The 15,595-nt window shown below is 45.4% G+C and overlaps 1 protein-coding gene across 1 annotated transcript in view; it reads right to left on the bottom strand.

The window, feature by feature from the left end:
• LOC133109387 (ankyrin repeat and SAM domain-containing protein 1A-like) overlaps positions 1-15,595 on the bottom strand; it is a 61,895-nt gene that overhangs the window by 40,824 nt on the left and 5,476 nt on the right. Inside the window, exons 2-11 of the mRNA XM_061218710.1 lie at positions 9,983-10,063; positions 8,977-9,133; positions 6,459-6,755; positions 5,631-5,706; positions 5,374-5,475; positions 4,661-4,774; positions 4,036-4,184; positions 2,557-2,619; positions 2,000-2,135; positions 311-354 (exon numbers count right to left, since the gene is read on the bottom strand). Coding sequence (XP_061074694.1) covers positions 311-354; positions 2,000-2,135; positions 2,557-2,619; positions 4,036-4,184; positions 4,661-4,774; positions 5,374-5,475; positions 5,631-5,706; positions 6,459-6,755; positions 8,977-9,133; positions 9,983-10,063 — 1,219 coding nt within the window. The remainder of the gene's footprint in view (positions 1-310; positions 355-1,999; positions 2,136-2,556; positions 2,620-4,035; positions 4,185-4,660; positions 4,775-5,373; positions 5,476-5,630; positions 5,707-6,458; positions 6,756-8,976; positions 9,134-9,982; positions 10,064-15,595) is intronic.

Genomic DNA, 15,595 nt, shown 5'->3' with positions numbered 1-15,595 from the left:
ACCCTTATCTTTTAGCATCTCTCTGCCACATGCAAATAAACTTATTTTAACAAGAAGTGAGTGATGCCCCGCCCAGAACCAGGGTGCATGCTGGGAAATATATGACCAAATTCAGTGATATCTTTTGCTATTGTAATATTTTAATGCTTTATGTTGTGTTTGCCTGTACTGGTTTTCTTGGCCAGGTCTCTCTTGCAGAAGAGATTTTAATCTCAGAGAAACTAACCGGGTAAAATAAATGTTAAATGAGTAAAAATAGAATCATAACAGATATAAGCAGCCAGACAAACACATTAGAATGATGGAGTACCTGAGGTAGAAGACTGTGGGGAGGAATGGTGACATCATCCTCATCTGAGAAGAGGAAACAAAGAGAGACAAACGACATCATTTAAATAAAGAGCAGTCTATCAGCCAGGTAGCAAAACTGCAGGCCACACAGTACTACAGGAGAGCGCATGTTGAGGGATGGGAGGGGAATAAAGAACTTTGTCAGATACTTTAGCCTAGACGTTTTTATGTTTGTGTTTGTGAATGTGGTTTAGGAGATCCTCACTAAAGACACAGCCAAGACCAGCGATAGTGTTTCACAAGACCAAAATAAATACACAAAGCGAAGGTGAGTACAGGGTAGCACTTCCTATATTGGTTGCGAGGGTCATTTAGTTCCATTTTGGTTTGTTCATTGTCTATCATTCCTTGCAGAGCACCTGTTACATTTGCTTTCTGCACAAATTTCGTAACAAAATACCTCCCTCATGGGAAGACAGCAAGGGAACGGAATGTGTTAAGGGGAGTCGAACCCAGCCAACATAAACTAATGCTACAGACCAGACTTGAGCCAGACAATGACTAAGCTTTATGGCCATGCCGGCACTGAAGACAAATGCCTTCACCAACCCAACCAAGCAAAGGGCCAATTTCTGCCAAAATGTTTAATTTAATCCAGCAGCACCTTGATAAAATGAACAGCTGAACAGTGTACAGGTAGCACGATGGACACAGATTAATGTTTCATAGGAGTGCGGAGGGACTCTTGAGTTTGTAGAATTCAGGAAGGAGCTAATTCACTCTTCTCAGAACAGGCAAAGACAGAACAAAACACCTTCAGTCATTCCCACATTCCAATGTTCCATCCTGAGTAACCTACACGCATTGCACAGATCTTCGATTTGACAGGTTTTTTGGGACTGTTCCTTTTTCAAGATTCTAAATCAGTGTTCTAGAACTTCATTGCTTTCAGTTACCAGTTGTGACAGTTGCATCAGCATTAGAATGTTCAGTTCAGAACATTCTAATCACATACCTGCGATCTCAGACAATTAAATGGTTAAATGACAGCTAGGGGAAATAAAATGGCTTCTGTAAAATTCTAAGAAGGCCTAGATTAACGGCATCTGATTCTAATGGCACACTCATTGAATCCCTTTTTAATCCAATTAAACTGACTGCCATTCAGAAACAGAGCAGATAAGCACATGGCTAAGCACAGACAGAGAATATATAGCCTACTCTTAATGAGTGAAATCAGTGGTGCTTAATCATACTTCACTGCACTGGACATACTCCATACTGGCTTTCAGAACAGTTATATACACACATCTGACAGTTTCTAAACAAGTCCCTCAAGCTGGAGGAGAAAGGATTTAGGGGGAAAATAACTACGGGAAATTTGGTGCCAAACCCCACACACTGTGCACAGCACATCCACACTCCGAATGATCCTATAATCTAGTTAAATGTGAAAGCCCATTCCTACAGGAGTGTAGCAGCAGCCCTGACTGATGCTTGGGCCCAGGAGATGAGGACATACTGTCTGATTAAGCCCATATACGTAGCTGGTGTTGTAATTTTTGAAGGGCTGTGTTAGCTTATCAACAGCTCTAGCTGGTGCTGTGTAATTTCTGCAGCAGTAAGGTATATATACAGATCTAGCTGGTGTTGTGTGCTAAGAGTATGAGTAATGTCATGTGTGTGTAATGTGACTCGGAGCCGTTACCTGTCTGTGACACGGAGTCCTGCCGAGAGAGGGGGGCTCTGGATTTGGGGGTCCGCAGGAGCTCGTAGGTGGGATCTCCTCCTTCCTCCTCCATCATCACCTCCCTCTGGTCTACGCTCCCGTTAGCACGCACGGCCTGGGGAGTCAGACAGGGTCAGCACGCACAGCCCAGCTGGGAGGCCACAGCCAGTAGAGTACTGCTGGTAGTGGAGCTGCTCGATTTTGAGGGTGTCAAAACCGCTCAGCAAGGTGGGGACACGTGGGTTTTGTGGTGTGTGGCGGTTGGTGCTCGTACCCTCTGTACCAAGCACCAAGTACATTCTTTCAATTAATTACTCAGACTGGACATTATGTTGTCCAGTCAGGACCACAAACCAGACATGTACAAGGCCTTGAAAAACCAGGCATCCTGGTGAAAAACTGGGCATCTGGCTTTGGGGCTGATGGGGACACTGTGCTGTAGGAGATGCTCTGTTTTAAATCAGGAAGCTCTGCTTCACTGGTCAAATTCCCAACGTGCCCATTAGCGGGTTCTATGGTTTCTGGGAGGAAGTTACCTCAGAGCTGACTTCCTGCTGGCTGTCTGGAGACGGTTGTAGAGGATGAGGGTGAGTCTCCTTCTGAAACAACAAAGACATTCAGCCACATTCAGCCACATTCAGCCTGATGAAGTCATCACTGGCAGCACCGTTTTCTTTGTGGCTAGAAGTTCATATACAAGCAGTCTATACAAGTTTGTTTACTCTAGTTTAAAAATATATATTTTTAAACATACAAAGTTTGGTCTCTTTTTTATTTTCTTGAGACAACAGAGATGATAGAAACCAGGAGAATATATGTGACTGTTTTTTTTAACACTGTCTCACCAGAAACATAAAAAATATCCAGATGTTATTCTATGCCCAGATGCCTTGATGGGATATGGTTCAGTTGTTGCGTTCCTCTGCCATATTAGCACTGAGAGCACCACTAAACTAATACTTAAACTACCGTTTGTGACAATTAAAATGAGCTCCTCCTAGTGCTGTACCAACACTCATACAAGCAGTCAGGTTGAAGGAGCTCATGTGCTGATTTTCAGTTATTAATGTGTCTTCTCAATCATACTCATAAAAATCATAAAAATGAGAGCCGTCATCTTTAAACGTTACTTCATCTGATTCATTTTTCATTATTAATGGGTTCAATTTTGTGCTCATTTTTCTTATTTTGGCAGTGGTGCTCCCTATAAGTGCAGCTCTATGGCCAGATTTCCCATCGACCATCTTAAACCAAATCTAATTAAAAATTGTAATTAACCAATTAGTTAATCTGTCAAAAAAACACAGTAAAATACAGGGCATGTCATTTGAAAGCAGAATAATAGCCCATTAATGAGTGAATTACAAAACAGTGAAAAGATTCCACACAGAGCACAGCCTAACACTGCAGTATATGAGCAGGGGTCTGTTGGGCAGGGGACACACTGCCACCTAGTGGTCAACATGGAACGCAGGTTTACTAACTGCAAAGACTGGTTGGTTCATTTTTCTCCTACCAAATGGCGGTGAAGTTGAAAACTAGAAATTAAATTAAGGAATTGCAGCGATTTCTCAGTGCTGTTATCCAAAGACAGCAGCCATCTTAGATTTAATCAGGGGTGTAATTAAGATAACAGCTGAATAAATAATTCAGGATAGGTTAGGACCCATAATTCTGAACGTATGGTCTTTACGAGACTAAAATTCCGCTAGCATTGTAGTGAAGTGCTTTTGTCATCAAATAAAAATCAACAAAATCCAGCTATATACAGTATATAGATTGCAGAAAGAGAAGCATAAAATCCAGGAGAGGTGTCAAATAAAAAATATAGAACTCTGTCTCCCTCTAGTGAAGAAAATGGCAAAAACACCTATCCAATTTTAAAAACAACTGCACAACTCAAATAAAGGCTTTATGTTCTCTATGCTGCAGGACCTCAGTAGTCATATATGGACAGGAGTGTAATTGGTGAATTCTCGTGTGCGTGGGGGTGGGGGTGGGGGTGCGTTGCTCACCCTGCCTCCCTCGCTGTCAGGGCGGCCTGACTCCCGGTCGGAGGACCTCCCGCTGGTCAGGCTGTCCAGGGAGTGGCAGGAGGTCTGGTCCAGCAGGGCCTCGTATGGGTTCTCCTCCTCCGGCCTGGAGAACTGCTCATTCAGCTCTGCTGCACACACACACACACACACACACAGATATACACATATATACACCCATGCACATATACACACACACACACACACACATACATACACAAAAACAGACACAAACACACATGCATGCACACACACACACACACACACACACATGCACAGACACAGAGAGATATACACACACACGCACACACACACACACACAGGTCAGAAGCAAAAAATTAAGCAGATACACACAAACACATATCCACAGGTATGTCAGACAGCACACAAATGCATGACACTGAAAACACACTTTCATGGAGCACAACACACAACCAACATATACCAACACTTCAACAAAATCCATGTTCCCCCAAAATTCTGTGCATGTAATTATTAAAAACAGTAACAGTTTAATAGCTGCATGTAAGCAGTAAGGAAAACCTATCATGAGGTTAAAAGGAATGCTGTTGCATTGCAGAAAGCCACAGAAAGGTGTCATACAAACTTTCTGGGAAGGCCCAAACCTTACCTGTTATCCTGGGGCTGGACCTATCCTGATAGGGTGGGGAGGGGGGAGGCGGTGGAAGTTCCATGTCATAGGTACTTCCTGTCACATGACCTGTACAGCGGTGAAAGAAGAGAGTGAGATTTATAGCAGTGTTCCTCGACTCCAGAAGGTTTTTGTAGTAACCAGAAACTCACACCCCTGATTTAATGACTGAACCAATCAAACTACCCTTGCCCTTGATGAGTTTAAACAGGTGTGTGGTTCCTGCTTACAACAAAAACCTTCTGGCAAGTGGGTCCCAAGGACTGGGGTTGAGACACACTGATCAATAGCTATACATTTTGGCCTGTGCCTTAACCTTTGTGTTGTATAGGACATTCTACATATTGACATTGACTCTGAAACTGCTAAAAAACTAAATAGCTGCCCAGTGTTGCTTTAGTTGCTGTTGTGTATAATGTGCTTGTTGTCTGATGCTACTCATCATTGACAATGGTCTCAGTTGTTCTCCAACCTTAATCAATGAAGGTCAAACGAATAAATAAATAAATTCTCAATTTCTATAGTTTTCAGATGTATTGTCACACAGTTTTTGCTCCTGTAGTCCTGAGAGCAAAAGGTAAGATTTTAACCACCAATTGCAGGCAATGTTACACATAAGAGCCACTAGGTGTCGCACAGATCAGGTCTAGAGGAGCAGGGACCCTCACCGCGGATAAGCGCAGCGATCTCTCTGCTCTTTCGGGAGGGCACCTCCCTCACTGTGTCCAGCGCAGTGCGACCCCTCGAGTCCACCATATTGGCATCAATTCCTGGGTCAAAGAGACGGGGAGGTGACTAATCACGTCGAACAAAGCCTGAAATTATACCACTGACAGAAAGGTGAGGACCTTCAGGATGAGCTCATGACACAGGAAGTTACATCGTGTTTGGGGAACAGACGGGAAACAGACGGGGGTGGTCTGACCTGCGCTGAGGAGCTTCTGGACCACGTCCGTCTTGCCGAACAGAGCTGCCTCGTGTAGCGCACTCCCCTTCTCCGTCTGAAACACACACGGAATGCACAGCACACCTTTCTCACAGAGCCGACTCAACACGGAGCAAAGGCCAGGTTTAATACATGAAATTAAGTCCATGGCCTGCATTCAATCAATATTTGTACTTATCTTTAAAGTTCCAGAACATACTCCCCCTCTATCCGAACTGCTAATACGAACGGAGCAGGAGGGGCCTCAAAAAATGGCCCACCCCTTCCTTCCAGACCTGGATCAGTTACGTAATTGTTTTGGATTAAAATACTTTTCAGCGCTTGACTGAGTGTGTCTGTTGTATTGGAGCCTATGAAATACTCTCACCTTCTAGTCCTCTTGGTTGGATCAGTTTTGCAGCAGGGTAGTTTAGCAGCAGGGTGTCCGACTGGAAACTGTGGAGTTGCTGGTTCAAGCCCCTGGTGGGCACATAGGGATGCTGACCCATAAAAATTAAAAAAGGACCCTGCCGTTGGGGGCTTGAGTAAGGCCCTAAACCCAAAAACTTCAGGTGTGTGTGCTCCAGGGGCTTTACCCCTGTTCTCTCTCTCTCTCTCTCTCTCTCTCTCTCCACACTTGCAGCTGCTCTCTCTGGCATTCCTACCAGGGCATCTTTGAACAAGAGAACTATGTTCTCAATAGATCTCCCCTGGTTAGAAGCACCAGGCAAGATCAACCAAGGATAGAATAGTATTTAAATCCAAAACAACTATATATCTGACCCAGGACTGCTTCCTCCAAAAGCTCGATGTTCCTCCTTGTCCTACCTCACAGTTGATGTCCATCCCAGCATCCAGCAGGACCTCCACCACCGGGAGGTGTCCATTTCGAGCGGCCAGGTGGAGGGGGGTGTGCGTGGGGGCGCAGCAGGCCAGCAGGCCGGGGTGGGAGGCCAGGAGGAGGTGCACCACCTCCAGCCGGCCGTAGAGGGCGGCCAGGTCCAGGGGGGTCTCCAGGCGGTTGTTTCGGGTGGTGGGGTCGGCCTGTTCCTCCAACAGGAGGCGCACTACGTCGGCGTGGCCGTACTGAGCCGCGCAGTGCAGCGGGGTGTCGTTATCGCTGTTCTGGAGACACGGGGGGGTGAGGGAGGGGGGTATTACAGCCAGGAGAGAGGGTATTCAGACACCAGACAAGGGAGGGCCTACACACTCAATTTCTTTTCACTGTAAAAGGTCTTTACAGTGTATTTTCTTTTTCTCTCCTCCCTATGTACAATAGTGCAATAACAAGCTAAGGGATATAGTAAGAACATAGTTTGAATCAAATACTGGAGTCATAATAAGGACTTAACACTAGCAGCTGCTCATTTCTAATGACTAGTCTCATGAATCTGAGCGGCTGATGTTTCCATATAAATAATGAGAAGGATGCTGTTCAATGAGACCAGGACCACATACTCAATTTCTTCAAAAACTTTATCAATCCAAATCCTTTGCGATACTTAATATTCATCAGCACCAAACCTGCCGCCCTGCAGACAGAGGAGGGTTTATGGGCACAGTCTGTGCAGACAGGCCAATAACATGGATCAGTCTGCCCATTGAGTGCCACCCAGTGCCCAGCTGCCCATACCCAGAGCCAGGCTGGAGAGGGGCATACAGAAACACTAAACCCACCTCAAAGCAAAAAGGAAAATGCCCAACGCACTACAAGCTAGCTAAATGAAGGAAGACTAAATCCGCGCTCAACAGCCAGGACAGACAGACTACCCAGACCACCTGACCTCATTACCCGGTCAACTTCACAGGGACTAGCCCCAAGTAAGAAAAGCACACAGAGCTCAGAGTAAAACACACTGCTTAATGGATATGTTAGACTGACGTATCCAACGTCTATAAACACTAACCCCCCTGCAGAGGGATGTACAGACACACAAAGTCTCCCACAGCACCTACGCATACGTGGGGCCTCGTAGGTACCAGAGCAATGCAAAAGAACAGGGCTACTGTCTGAGCCCAGTCGAAACGTGCCAAAGAACAAGAGAGTTTTCTATCTTTTATGCCCAGAATAGGAATGTCAAACTATACTCAGACGATGCTGCAACCCTCATTCAGACTTCCATAGTGTATGTGCTTGCCTGCAGCCTCTCCCTGTAGAGAGACTCGAACCAGTGATGGCACACATGTAATATAGCTTTTTTTTGTGCACATTTAATATTAGATTTTTTCTTTAAATCCACAACACAATCAAGAAAAAGACTAAATGAAGTATTAACTGTGTCCACGTCAGAGAGACAGGCTTTAGTAATGTTTTGATTTGTTTACTTTTACATTTGTTGGGATAGTTGTTTGGAGGAGAGGGTAACTGTGCTCTCCGCCCTGCCTGCTCTCTCTCTGACCGACCCCTGCAGGCCTGACTCGGCACTAAAAGGTTTGCAAGCGAGGATCTTTAAGCACAGCGCACAAAAGTGCGTGCTGCCTCAAATCTGTGACGCACTGGTGAGCCCTTTGTCGCTCTGCCCGGTAAGAGCCTTTCACCCAGCCGTGAACTGAACTTCCGCCTCTACTACCTTATCCATCTCACAGTGCACCAACTTCGCCATCTCACACAGCTACACCCAGCAACATGCACCAAGTGTGTGTGTGTGATGTGTGCACATGTTGTGTGTGTATGTGTGTGCGTGTATAAGTGTGTGTGTGTGTGTGTGTGTGTGTGTGCATGTATAAGTGTGTGTGTGTGTGTGTGTGTGTGTGCGTGCGTGTATAAGTGTGTGTGTATGTGTGTGCATGTATAAGTGTGTGTGTGCGTGTATAAGTGTGTGTGTCTGTGTGTGCATGTATAAGTGTGTGTGTGTGTGTGTGCGTGTGTGTGTGTGTGTGTGTGTGTGTGCGTGTATAAGTGTGTGTGTCTGTGTGTGCATGTATAAGTGTGTGTGTGTGTGCGTGTGTGTGTGTGTGCATGCGTGTATAAGTGTGTGTGTATGTGTGTGCATGTATAAGTGTGTGTGTGTGCGTGCGTGTGTAAGTGTGTGCGCAGTCCCACCTGCTAGTTGAGTTTGGGCCCTGGTGGATCAGCAGACAGACGATTTGTGGTGTGTGTGTATGTGCGTGTATAAGTGTGTGTGTGTGTGTGTGTGCGTGTGCGTGTGTGTGTGTGCGTGTGTGCTTGTGTGTGTGTGTGTGTGTATGTGCGTGTATAAGTGTGTGTGTGTGTGTGTCTGTGCGTGTATAAGTGTGTGTGTGTGTGTGTCTGTGCGTGTGAAAGTGTGTGTGTGTGTGAAAGTGTGTGTGTGTGTGTGCTGTGTGTGTATAAGTGTGTGTGTGTGTGGTATGTGTGCAGTCCCACCTGCTCGTTGAGTTTGGGCAGTGACGGGCCTTGGTGGATCAGCAGACGGACGATGCGCTGATCCCCCTTCCAGGCTGCCAGGTGCAGTGGGGAACAGCCCTTATGATCAGCAATGTTCGTCAGTGCCTCGTTTCTTAGCAACGTCTGCACCACCTCACTGCAGGGCCGGAGATAAAAGGTTGATAGATGTTTGTAATAACATCAAAACAAAACTAACAGAGGGAAATGAGGGTTACTACACTGTCATATCAACTGCACTAACAGAGGGAAAGGAGCTTTACTACACTGTAATAACAACTGCATTAAAAGATGGAAAGGAAGTTTACTGCACTGTAATGAGAACTACCCTAAAGGAGAGAATGAGTTTTACTACACTGTAGTAACAACTGCACTAATACAAGCAAATGAGGTTTACTATACTGTAATAACTACACTAATGGAGGGAAAGGTACTACAGTGTAATAACCATATCCATAGCCATATCAATGGTCACAGCAGGCTGCATTTATCATCAATCTGCCCCCTTTTTTATCTCCTTCGCAATGTAATATTTCCAGTGTCTTTTGTAAATTGGGTGCAGACTTGCACCTATAAGAGCCATGTCTTTATAGCATGCAAGAAATACCAATTAAAAGTCTGTGTCTAAAATATTTTTCATTTCATAAGGAAAACTGTTGGCCAACTGATAACATATACTAAAACTGAAATAATAAAAAAGAAAAACTCCAGAAAGTGAACTCTCCCATTATGTAGCAATAACTTGCCATGATAAGGTATGCATGCTAACCATTCAGGGTCAGGTACTGTTGAGGTAGAATAGGCAGTATTGTTTAGTGCTAATCAAGGCAACAATGAAATGCTAAAAAAACCAACGAAAAAAACTGCAGGCAGAACTGTAATTATGTATGAATAGTGCGCAGCAGACACAGGCTGGAAAGCAGACACACACTGTGTTTAAAGCCTCAGAGAGAGGGTGGCTGATGGTAAAGTCAGGGTAGATGTGTACCTCTGTCCGTTGAGTGCGGCGTGGTGGAGGGGGGTGTAGCCCGTGCTGTCTGCGCAGTTCACACTGGGGCCGCGCCACAGGCTGAGGACACACAACCAGGGGGTTAGAGACTAACACACACACACACACACCTACCCGCACGCACATACACACACACACACACACACACTTACATCCACCCGCACACCACACACACTTACACCTACCCACCCACACACACACACACCACACACACACTTACACCTACCCGCACACACACACACACACACACTTACATCCACCCACACACCACACACACTTACACCTACCCACCCACACACACACACACCACACACACACTTACACCCACCCGCACGCACACACACACACACACACGCACTTACACCCACCCACCTGCATACGCACACACACATACACACACAGACGCAAACACACACAGACGCACACAAACACGCATATGCATGCAGACACTTACATGCACCCACACACACTTACACCCACCCATATTAGTGTGACTCTGCAGGTGTGTGGTATTGATTAGTCCATTTAAGCCAATAATGGTATTGACTAGATCTGTACCCCCCCCCCCCCCCCCATCTCCAACTCAGTTCCTTAACACTAGCACACAATCCAGTCCCTCTTGGGTGATTTCACCCATGATGTCATCACTATCATTCACAATAATGCCTTCTGATTCCTCGGCATGCCATCCTCTATGACATCATCATCACCATGGAGACACTGAGTTCTGACAGGGGCGGGTCCCCACTCTACAGGAGCACACCACTAAGAATGTCTGCTTTAACAATAATAATACCTTCTTCTGAATTTGCCATAATTATTCACTCTGGAAAAATATTTACCCACAGCAGCCTTGTAATAAGTCTGTGATTATGCAGCACGCAGTTGGAGCTGTCGTGTTAAATAAACATCTCCCCCATTTCAGCCTCCAGAACAGTTATCCTCAGCGGTACTGGACTGAACCAACTGAGTCACAAAAGAGGGGGGGGGAGGGTCTTCTACCTTCAGATTCAGTGCGGAAGAGCCAGCAAGGAAACAAAATCAGGATGTCAGTGCAGTGGTAGGATGGGTAACGGAAGGAACAGACACAGGATGCAAGAACAGAGAGGGTGGGGGAGGGGGGGTTTATGTGGGTGGGGGTCGGCTCGCTGTAGAGTGCGAGGCACCCCCCTCCCCAGTCCTGGGTTACTGGCACCACTGCCCCATAGCTGAGCGAGCGGAGAGCTTTCACACAGGCTGACGCTGCTGCTTGTTGGCAGTGAAACACTCTCTGATTGTCCCATGCATTTCCACCGTCACGCTGCTTTAACGGGTAAACAATCAGAGCTCAACTACACATGCAAAGCAGAACACAAAAAAACACAGACTTCAAAAACCTTATTGTATGAACATGATGTATGAGCTGCAAAATGCAGTGGGTTTAATCCACTCAGATACAGTCAAATTTACATCAAAATCTTCAACAGACACAGGAATATACACACATGGGGCACCCCCCAACCCACCAGTCCCTAAAGCCCCCCTCTGCCCCTCTACTGACAATATCCGTAGTTTCCCTGTGGGGAAATTATTGATTTGATGAGCGCATCCGTCAAAAGCATTATTTCCTGGAGCACGCACAGGATTTGGGTTCAAGCATACACACCCTTGCAGGAAACAATCACATTATAAATATTTCTACATTAAAATACTAAGCTCATGAGAAGATTTGGTGGCAGAATATTAACTGCAGTCACATAAGGCTCATAGTTCACACTTCTCTATGTGTAACTATTTATACTACAGGGGTGCTACTGAGGATCGCAAACTTGTGATTCGCTCACGCTAAACAGGTGGAATTAAGTCAATGGCTGCTGAAGAACAGAATGATGAATGTTATTACATTCAGGGTTTACTCCATTCAGGGATCACTGAAAACGATAATGAAAAGGTAGCCAGGTTAATTCCAACCACGTGTCAGATGAAAGGATCTGCAGAAGAGCCAATTACCAAACGAGCCCGATGGAAGCAGGGGCTCCTCTCAGTGGGGTCTGGCTCATGCCGAACCGCGCTAGAGAGAGTTTAATTAAGCGCAATTAATTAAGACTCTGACATCAGACACTCAGGGGCAGGCCGCGCCTCATTCGCACACGTACCCGATTTGAAAGTAGGCTTAACTCGAGGTGCTGGCAAATAAGAAACACCCTCCGATCACTGCGTCTGTGCTCTTCCCACCTGCGGCGTGCTCCTGAACGCAAAAGCATTTCTGAGATGTTTCCACAATACAAGGAGAAGGCAGTCTACAATCTTAGAAAAAAGGGTTCTTTGGCTTGATTCCACAGGGGAACCCTTTTTATTTCTTTATAAAAACCCTCTGTCAAAGGTGTGAAGTGTGAAAACTCCCGGACAAAGAACCATTTTGCCCGAAAAGAACCCTTTAACTAGATAGGGTTCTTCAATGCAGGCACAGGGTTCATATTGGAACCATTTATGTAGAATGTAAATGAGGCTTTTTATTATGTTCATTATCTGTCAGCAATTCATTGCGGATTACCCCATAAACGAATGCAACGTGGAGCAATGCCAATGAATATGGAAGCTATATTTACCGCAAAACAAATAAATATGCAAATGAGACCATGAGAGGGTATTTTAGGCTACAGCTTGAAATAATAACATTAGCTGTTCAGTAGTATTTCCTGTACTAATTTGGCGAGGCTTCCATCGCAGGTGTAGTGCGTTGAACCTAACATCATCCTGTAACACGCACAGGAATACCCCAGCCATTAGAGATCCCCCGGCCAAGCTCAAACAACAGATGTACCAGGACTGGTGAGTGCGTGCATGTGTGTAACCGTTTGTGCCAGTGCGCGTGTGTGTGTGTGTGTGTGAGTGTGCCCGGGTGTCTCAGTGTGCCTGTGCATGTGTGTATGTGTGTGTGAGTGTGCCTGTGCACATGTGTGTGTGTATGTGTGTGTGCGTGTTTGTGAGTGTGCCTGTATGTGTAACTGAGCCTGTGCATGTGTGTGTGAGTGAGTGTACCTGTGCACATGTGCGTATGTGTGTGCATGTGTTGAGCACATGCACATGCATGTGTATATGCGCGTGTGTGAACGTCCGCAAGTGTGTGTGTGTGTGTGTGTGTGTGTGAACATGCGTGTGTGTGTGTGTACGTTGGGGAGGGTCTCAGCCCTCTACAAGGCCAGATTTAAGAACAGATGGCACGCATGAGACCACATGAGACCACTACACACATTTCAGCTCTCATTCCCACATTTCTCAGGATCACTATGAGGGCAAAGCAGCCTGCTAGCAATGCTGTCGCTATGGCGACTGACATGTGAACCAATCAAAATGCTTCCAAAATGCTGTCCAAAATCAAAACACTGACTTCAAAATCAAACCAACACATCACTGATATAATACTATATTAAATCACTTCACATATACTCTAATCCACACCAACTGACAAAAGTGGAGAACATCCGTGTACAAAAGGGTGATATCACCAAGATGGCACAGAAGGCCCATTCATAATCAATAAGTAGAAATGTAGCCACGATAAACCAAACATAAAAAACAGTACACAGCTATCATTACATTTCATTACATTACATTAATGGCATTTGGCAGATGCTCTTATCCAGAGCGACATACAGCAAAGTGCATACCCATAACCAGGGACAAGTGTGCTTAGAGGGAAGTAAAATTTCAAGTGCTAAGGCTACAACAAAGATAAGGACTTGTGTCTAGTTTATTAATCTGACAATGGATTATATCTAAAACGTTTTTATACAACACAACGCGAATTACACTAACGTAGGAACAATAGACAGCTTCCATAGCCAAACAAGTAGCAAAAATACCATCCTAGCAAACACAAGTTATTACAAGTAATGACACACTATTTAGAACTGAAAAACTAGAGTTTCAGAAGTTAGAGATTACAGGGAGGTAGGGAAGGGTGGGGAGAGGTGCAGCTTGAAGAGGTGTGTCTTCAGTCTGCGGTTGAAGGTGGTCAGATGAAGGTGTATCATATCTTTACACAGCTATACATATCACATTACCATTCCAATGGGAAATCTAAAGAGAAATGAAGGAGATCTAAAGAGGCTCAGGGGAAGAACATGTCAGTTCTGTGCTTCAGGGCTCTGCTACTTTGGACGTGAGCAGTGAATTAAAAACCAATTCAAACATTCAGCATCAATAATAATAGAAGGAAGAACACAGGCGTGCTTCGGCGGAAACGATTGCCTGTGTGGACCATTGATTGTAGAAAAAATATGGACCTGTTCAATGGGCTCCTGATCATATCATGTTGAACTGCATCTAAAAACAAATCTAGAAAATTAATCACAACTCAGTGAAACTATCAGGATGATAGAATTTTTCCTACCAGAACTTCCTACCTTTACACATTGCATTCTAGGTATTCGGCAAATGCAGTTATCCAGAGCGACTTACAACGAGGAAGTGCATAAATCAGGTTGAAGAGCAACAGTAACTGTAGAGGTGATGAGAAAAAATACTCAGACACCACAAATGTGAAAACCTGGGATTGACAGTAAACTAGTTAAGCTTGTTTGGGAAAAAAACGGGTGAGCTGGACTCTTGGGGATGAATTTAGGCTCTGACACTCCGAGCATTCTAAGGTGCGAATTAAAAAGTGATTAAAACATTCAGCTGTGTGGCGATACTAATAGAAGGAGGAAAGCTGGGGTGTGTTAATCTGGGACCCTGAAAACGCTGGGGTGCCGACAAGGTCGGCAGGGTTCTGTCGTGATGGAAGAGCGAGGATTGTAGCAGCTTGTTCTGTAGTGATGTAGTGGTGGCCTGTAACGTAGTGGTTAAGGTGCCTGACTGGGACCCCCAAGGTTGGTGGTTCGAACCCCGGTGTAGCCACAATAAGATCCGCACAGCAGTTGGGCCCTTGAGCAAGGCCCTTAATCCGGCATTGCTCCAGGGGAGGATTGTCTCCTGCTTAGTCTAATCAACTGTATGTCGCTCTGGATAAGAGTGGCTGCCAAATGCCATTAATGTAATGTAATGCTTCGCAGCAACACGACTATCTGAGCTTGTGTTACCCATCTCCTGTTGCTAGCTGAGCTTGTGCTACCCATCTTCTGATGCTAGCTGAGCTTGTGTTACTCATCTTCTGATACTGACTGGAAACCCACCTCTTCAGACTGCACTATGCCTCCCCGTAGAGAGAGGCCATATCCACACAGGACAAAACCATATTAATTTTTAATCCATTTTCATATTTTAATGCGTGTCCCTTATTCTTTTCTGTTGATGTGGGATACCCAACCATATTTGCAGGCCCAACGCCAGTCCTTTGCATCTTTAAAAGATTGGAGAGATTGCAGACAATCGCACATCTTCTCCAAAAGCACTTTGTGCCAGCCACAGATTGCAGTCCATCAGCTGAGTCAGAGTTGCTGCCTCGGGGGAATAAATTCACGAGGAGGCAGACTGCGGGCACCACTATAAAATGGGGTGGGGAGAGGAGGGGTCCCTGCCATCAGATTTCCTCCATTTCTGAGCCTCTCGAAACCCAACACAATTCAAGTCCACAGCCCAGGACGTAGATCTCATTTTCATTATCTAATT

The sequence above is a fragment of the Conger conger genome, chromosome 14, assembly GCF_963514075.1.
Source record: "Conger conger chromosome 14, fConCon1.1, whole genome shotgun sequence".
NCBI lineage: Eukaryota > Metazoa > Chordata > Actinopteri > Anguilliformes > Congridae > Conger > Conger conger.
Note: the sequence above shows the minus strand (reverse complement) of the source record. Positions and strands in the feature narration are given on the sequence as shown.